The sequence below is a fragment of the Haliaeetus leucocephalus genome, unplaced genomic scaffold, assembly GCF_000737465.1.
Source record: "Haliaeetus leucocephalus isolate CR32 unplaced genomic scaffold, Haliaeetus_leucocephalus-4.0 Scaffold251, whole genome shotgun sequence".
NCBI lineage: Eukaryota > Metazoa > Chordata > Aves > Accipitriformes > Accipitridae > Haliaeetus > Haliaeetus leucocephalus.
The window spans coordinates 6,603,038-6,610,704 of NW_010972687.1; the positions used below are offsets into that span (position 1 = coordinate 6,603,038).

Consider the following 7,667-nt stretch of genomic DNA (forward strand, 5'->3'; position numbering starts at 1 on the left):
ATGCTAAATGACAACATTATTTCCAGCTTTTATTTGTATCAGTTAAGCCAAAACACATGAACACTTTGAATTTACTATTTCAGTAGTACATATACAATTATTGGTGTAAGCTTGCCCAAACATTTCAGTCTGCCTTTTTGAAACCAAAAGGCTTTTCCCCGCAACTCTTATTGACTAGTCTTCTGTGTGCTATGATAGTGCAGGCTGAAGTGACAAAACCCCATAAAAACGTGTTGAGCAGCAGACATGAACAGCATTGAACTCAGCATCCAGGAAATCACACAAGAAAATCAAGGAAAGATAGAAAATTTTTTTTAAGTGAGGGAAATTTGAGAAAAAAATCCGAAAACATCTGCACTCATTTACACTCACGGATGCATAACAACCGTTTTGTCCTGCATTCACATGCTTCTCAAGCTTAACTCTCTGCACCTCCTCAAAAAAACACGGGGTTTGGACGCATTAGGCTGCACAGATTTGCAGTTGCCACAAGGCGGCAGTGGAGTTACACAAAAGAAAGAACATAATTCTTTAAATCTTTCGGAATTTTTGAGTTTATACAATGCAGTGGATGCTGTTTGTGCAAGTTTATTATGTATATTTATTAGGGCCACATGCCTTAACTACACATCTTTACAAGAGGAACTTTACCTATTTCCATACACAAAAATGAGTATTTCTCAGAGCAATTCAGTATTTTTTATTTTCTTGTTGCTAGAATATTGTTTGCCATGCTTAAATGACTCTTTTTTCATCCAGTAATTATAAATACACAGAAGCATATTTTCCATGTATTTACTATAATGGTGATGTTGGACATGGAAAAGCATGTATTGGTACAAAGACCCCAAAAAATAAAACACTCCACTGCTGTGTTAGTATACAACAATTAAAGCTCTCAAAATACTTTGAAGTACACTCACAAACTAAAAAGAGATCATTCTAAATAAGTCTGCTTATGCTTTAAAGTCACTATGTGCCCAGAATAATATTGGGAAGTTATTTGAAAAGTATATTCCAAATTCATGCCAAGTGAAAAAGGCACAAATACCAAACTTACCCTGTAACCAGGGTCTTCAATCAGGTCACAAGAGGCAGCATTAACATTTGTGTGCCACATTGTCTCTTTGATGCTGCAGCCATACATAAATACATTCTTTTTACGAGAGTGACCATGATAATCACAGTAGACCTACAACAAATCATTTGGTAAAATAAGCCAAGGCATATGGAATTCACATTTTATAAAAGTAACAGAAGGACAAACAAAAATTTTTATTTGTACCATTGAAAGCTCCAAAGAATTGGGAAATACAACGCCTTATATAACTAACTTGTGCATTAAGACAAAAAACGTAGGATTCATCTAAGGAAGGTTTAACTTTCTACCCTAGCAAAGGAAACAGATTTACATCTAAAAGTTTGCAGAAGACCAGTTCTCCAAGTCAACTTTAAGTGTGACACAGTTTATGAGACCGTATTAAAATGTTTACTTTACAGACTAGCTACATAGGCAAGGTTAAAAAGATTCAGAATTGCTTACACACACATACTCACCAAAGGTAAACGTTTTATAGCAGCCAGATATTGCAGTAACCCTTTAGCATGGTAAATAGTGGGATGCAGATCTGGATTTGGATTTTGCCACTGCCTGTTTAAATCTTCTCCACTTAAAGAGCAACGGTGGCTATTGTGGGGGGGTGGAAAAACGCATGATGTAGTCTGTATTATCATACTTTTAAATAAGCCTCCCCCCCACCTCAAGTTTTCCTCATCACCACTGCTCCTTTGGAAGGAGTCTGGTAAGAAACAAACTTCAGTTTTCTAATGTGCCAAATAATAGAAGTGCTTGGGGTTTTTTAAGTTATGTTACAGAAAAACTAAAGTTAAAGTAGCTTCTTATAGAAAGTCAATTGTAATCTTGCTTATTTGCTGTTGAAACTGAAGGCTTATGATCCTATTCAAATGCTAGTTCAAAATCAGGAATTTTGAATATATTGTATCTCTACAGTTTCGGTGTCTTGACTTCTGTAATATAAAGACTAATGTCAACCAGAATTCTGAGACTTGAAACATGAAGTTGTTAGGAGACAAGTAGCTGTGAGAAAAACAAGACAGACAAAAAAACCAAAACCAATCAAAAAAAACCAGCAAACAAAGACTGATCATCTCTGTATTCTGTCAACTATCAGCAAGAACTTTTAAACCTGCAGAAATTCATGTTCATGCAGTCATCTTCAGTACATTTGTCTTTAGCTTGTGTCTGCTGGGACAGATTTCTCAACCGTCCCTGTATTAAACTTTTACTTGTATTCTGAATTATTTAATTCCAGGTATTCTGTTAGATACATGCTTTTACATATAAAAAGACAGGGTTCTACTCAAATCCATAATAGGTTTGATTTTTATTATTTTATTTACAAAACCTTTTAAAATACTACCCATATCTAGGAAAGAAGGAACTGTAGAATCACCATACCAAAATTTCCATTTTATATGAATTTCCTGTAAATATAGACTGCTGAATGCTTACTCATAGCAGTATCAAAAGGTTCTGAAATATCCCCTAATAAATTTAAGAAAAGCAGTAGTAAGTGAAAGAATTACTATCATTAACTTGAAATCAGGATACTCTTACCCTTTCTCTTGCACACCTATTAACTTTCCCCCTTTTAAAATAACATTTGACAACAGCCATTTCCCTAAGATACAAGGACTGTTCTTTTTCATGAGAACAATGAACTTGTTTAGCTTTTCCTAAAAGCAGCTGTGCTCTCATATAACACTGGACACCTAAGACTGTAGTAAAAAGACAATTAAAATGCTATGAGAAATCACCTAGGAGTGATTATCATCCATGAACAACTGAAAATACTTTTTATAAAACTGAAATTCATGGAACAATATGGCTGCCCTTAAAAAGCCAAAAAACTGAAAAGTCCTAGCCACTTGTAAGTGTTGGGTTTTTTTTTTTTTTTTCATATTAAGTATTACATTTGTATGTTTCTGGGATTCATTTAGGTTTGGGGTTTTTTTGTTTTTTTAAGATAACAGATGCAAAGACTTAGAAGTACAGACTACATACTTGTGAGTAAACTTATGCTTACTTTCCATTGATGACACCATCTGGATTGAGCATAGGAATAATTTTGAAAATATAAGATTCTCGTAAACATTGGGCGCTTGGATTATTGCTCATAAGGTATTCCAGTGTTCCCTTCATAACCCAGCTTGCATTAGTCTCTCCAGGATGTACACGAGCAGATAGGAAAACATAAGGACGATTCCCTAGAAGAAGTATGCATAGAAGTTGCAAAATATGATTCAAGCTAAGTAACCAGTTTGTTAATTGAAAAAAGACGCAATAGCCAGCTTCATTTATTACAATGCAAAATACAGTATTTGGGAGTTGAGTATTATTGAGTATCAGTATTATTGATAGATCTTGCCAGATTATGATTATAAGGACTGCTCATTACAGAACTGTCACTTTGGAGCTTTCAATTTAATCAGACAATTACGCAGTCACAACTAGTTTGAGCTAGCAATTATGATATGATGACTTTGATGGGTTTTTTTCCAATAGGCAAGAAAAATATGGGGGTGGAGGAACAAACCAGGAATGCTGTCATAACTAAAGTTCACTTCAAATTGCAGTAGCTTAGATACTGGCTTTATAAAAGATTTTTTGACAAGCAAATAACCTGAGCATTTGGAGAAAAAACTTAGTCAGAAGACAGGTGTTCTTTTCCAAGAATTGTTGTCTGCAAAATGTAACACAGAAAAGTATCTAGCAACTAGGTTAAAATATATGAATATATATACTCTTATATATCCAGATATAAATATCCTTATTTAGGATATTCAGGATTAAATATTATTTAATACAAAGCAAATCCTGAACATTGACACCTCCTAATTTCAGGAAATTCATTCACCTTATTTTACATTTTTATTTTTACAATGTACAACAGTTAATACTATATTTTTTTCATAAAGAACTAGTTTTACATTATCTTCCATTCATGAGAAAAAAAAGTCTTACTTACTGAACTGACAGATATGTTCATAGTAATTGGACTCTGGCATGGCTGTAATAGTGACTAAGGGACAACTGTTGCCAGCCAGGGTCTCACAGAGAACGTCTTGTCGAAAATATATCTGTTGAGGGTTGTGCATAGATTCCAGCTTCTGAAGATGCATCTTCATCCCAAAAATAATGAAAAAATACTTCAAATCTTTTGCAGTCACATATCACAGCATATTCCACAAGTACTATTTAATCAATCTTTCTTTTTGTTGTTCTAAACAATGTTCAATTTTCCATCATAATTTTGACCATGAAATACCATTCTCTACATCTCTGACTGACTGAACAATTCTCTATAAAGGGTCTGTTTTTCCACCTGCTTCAAGGAAGATGAAGGCACAGAGGGTACATTATTTTCTACCAGATGATACAGTAAGGCTATGTGGAAGGTAAGAACTTCTGCTTCACTAAGGTTATCTGATCAGGGACCTTTTTCAGTACAAAAGGAGATACCAAAGGGAGAAGCAACAGACAGGAACAAACAAACAATCCTGGTAGATGAAACATAACAGAAACAATAGCAAAGATCAAAGTCTCAAGTCTCTTAACTGATTCTCTAACTGATAGGCCATTAAGAATCTACAGGCAAAGCTTTGGAGAGGGCCACCTGAGGAACAAGGAGGAAACAAGAGGAACACAAGGATGTGGGATAATCAAGGGGGTGCCTGTGGGACTATACAAAACTTATGCACCTGATCCCTACAGTCTGCCTTTAGCTATTGTTGGAAAATAACTCAGAGATTTAGAACAGTCTGACAGACAGGACAGTCTGAACCTCCCATTTGCTCTCCATTAGGATGCATCCTGAAATACTGGAATAAGTTTGGTGGGGATCCCCTAACAAAGAGAAAATTAAAAGAATACTGCAGTCAGTGGTGGCCGATGTATAAACTGGATGATGGGGAAAAATGGCCAGGGATGGGGACTTTGAGTTATAATACTATTTTGCAACTTATGTTATTTTGCAGAAGACAGGATAAATGGGGATGAGATCCCATATGTGGATTTGTGTTTTTTCTTTAAGAAATGATCACAAAATAACAAAAAAAGTGTAAATCGTTGATATCTGATTCAAATGTTTTGATGCTGATGGAGGATAAAAAGAAATTGCCTCGCTGTTGTTCTGCCTGTAGTATTGGGAAGAGGTGTTTGAAAGTGGACAGTGAAGAAGAGGATGTGCAATTGATGGTTTCCCCAGGAAGAGACCAGGACAGTGTAATTGAAAATAGGGAGAGAAGCAGTGAAGTAAGCTAGGGATTTAGTCCTATTGCAGGTAGAACTTGGGCACAGCAGAATCCTGTGATTCAGACTCTCTTATGCCAGGTGGTGGGGCCGGATGGAATGCCTGTGTATGTGAAAGTCCCTTTTTCAACCTCAGATTTAATGAATTGGAAGAAGTCTGCTGGATCATATAAAAAAAAATCCAGAAAACGTATATCAGACATTTCAAAAGATAATTGAGAATCACAACCCAGATTGGAAGGATATACAGCTGTTACTTAATACTTTACTTCTCCCTGAGGAAAAGAGAGTGGTGTTAGAAAAAGCACAGGAAGAAAATATGAAATTGAATAACAGAGACAGTCCAGAACGTTTTATGCCGACACAAGAACATGACTACAATCCTAATCTGGAGCAGGATGGCTAATGATTAAGCAGTATCAACAGTTGATTCTATATGGAGTGAAACATGGACTCCCCAAACCCAAAAAACTCACAAAGCTGTATCAGGTAGCACAGGGCAAAAATGAGGATCCATCTGCTTTTTGTGAAAGACTGTGCAAAACAGCTCGGAAATTGACGGATTTAGATGCAAAGGAGGCGGCTAACAAAGTAACATTTACCACCTTGTTTGTGTGGCAGTCAGCAGCAGACATAAGAAGGAAGCTGCACAAGGTAGGTAGTATGTCAGGAATGACTATCTCAATTGATTGAGATTGCTTATAAGGTGTATAACAACAGAGAAGAGTTAGAAAAAAAAGAAAAACAGAAGGAGAAACTAAAAGATCAGAAGCAAAATGCTGCAATTTTGGCAGCCGCATTCACCCAAGTGCAAATCTCATTTCAGGGAAGAGGTTTTCTGAGAGGACAAGGGCATGACAGAGGACAGAGAGCAGGAGGAAACACAGGGAGTAGAATCCCTTTGAGGAAAGATCAGAGTGCAATTTGTAAGGAAAAGGGACATTGGAAAAAAGAGTGTTCAAAGAAACAACTAACTAATAGGACACCCCCATCTGTACCCATTCTGGAGGCAGACCTGTTTATAAGTGGTACAGGAGATTCAGATTGACGGGGACCAGGGGTTGAGAAATTAGGTTTCCCCAGCTGAACTCCTGGTTTCAGTTAAGCTGGGGAATGAGACAGTTAAATTTCTAGTCGATACAGGAGCAACATATTCTGTACTAAATAGTTGTAAAGGACCTATGAGTAAATTCTCTTATGTCAGTGATTGGTGCCACGGGAAAATGGGAAATCAGACCTTTCTTTCAACCAATTAAGTGTGAAAGTGGAAACAAAGTACTTACACATGAATTTTTATATATGCCAGAATGTCCCCTATATTGGGAAGGGATTTATTGAATAAATTGGGAGCACAAATAACTTTTGATCCGAATAAAGTCTAAGTACATATTCCACAAAATAATGCCTGGGAGGCACAAGTATATGTGTTACAGGAATTGTCAGAAACAAAGAATGTTGAAAATAAGGAAGGACAAATTGAAGCCCCCTCTGAAATCATGAATGCAGTGATTTCTTTTGTCTGGGCAACTCAGAAACCTGGAAGAGCCAAATCAGCAGAACTGGTAAAAGTGGAACTGAAACCAGAAGTGAAGCCGGTAAGACAAAAACAATACCCCATGCAACTGGAAGCTCAGGTTGGACTAGAACCTATAATTAATAATTTTTTAAAATATGGACTGTTGCGAGAGTGTCAGTCTGAATGCAATACCCCAATCTTGCCTGTTAAAAATTCACATTCACAAGACTATTGGTTAGTACAAGATCTAAGAACTACTAATCAAATAGTGATTGGTGTACATCCAGTGGCACCTAACACTTACACTCTGTTAACAACGATAGTCAATTCAAATGTTTATGTTACAGTGTTGGACTTAAAAGACACTTTCTTTTGCATTCCATTGGATAAACAAAGTCAGAAACTGTTTCCCTTTGAGTGGGAGAGCCCTGTAATGGGACGCAAAATGCGGTTACGCTGGACAGTGCTTCCTCAAGGATTCAAAAAACAGTCCTACAATTTTTGGTAACTTATTGGCAAAAGAACTGGAACGCTGGCAAGGTAAAAAGCCTACCACTACCTTGCTACAACATGTAGATGATATCTTGTTGGGAGCAGACATGGCTGAAGAATGTAAAGAGACCACTATTGATTTATTGAACTTTCTAGGATTGGCAGGATATAAAGTGTCACAAAAGAAAGCACAAATTATGTGGAAAAATGTGATTTATCTTGGATCTGAAATATCCCAAGGAGAAAGGAAACTAGGGGTTGAGAGAAAAGAGGCAATTTGCCAAATTGCCCAGCGGCCCCCCCCCCCCCCCCCCCCCACCACAAAAA

The 7,667-nt window shown here is 36.7% G+C and overlaps 1 protein-coding gene across 8 annotated transcripts in view; it reads right to left on the minus strand.

Annotated features, from left to right (window-relative positions):
* AGTPBP1 (ATP/GTP binding protein 1) overlaps positions 1-7,667 on the minus strand; it is a 75,526-nt gene that overhangs the window by 24,093 nt on the left and 43,766 nt on the right. For 6 of the 8 annotated variants that reach the window (XR_774417.1, XR_774416.1, XM_010568648.1 and 3 more), the window contains 4 exons: positions 4,050-4,203; positions 3,108-3,288; positions 1,558-1,687; positions 1,061-1,192 (listed from right to left, as the gene is read on the minus strand). Coding sequence is in view for 6 of the 8 variants with exons in the window: in XM_010568648.1 (XP_010566950.1) it covers positions 1,061-1,192; positions 1,558-1,687; positions 3,108-3,288; positions 4,050-4,203 (597 nt within the window). In the remaining 2 variants the exon portion in view is untranslated. Of the gene's footprint in view, positions 1-1,060; positions 1,193-1,557; positions 1,688-1,756; positions 2,099-3,107; positions 3,289-4,049; positions 4,204-7,667 lie in introns of those variants that run through there. The other 2 variants (XM_010568654.1, XM_010568651.1) reach the window with 2 other exon arrangements.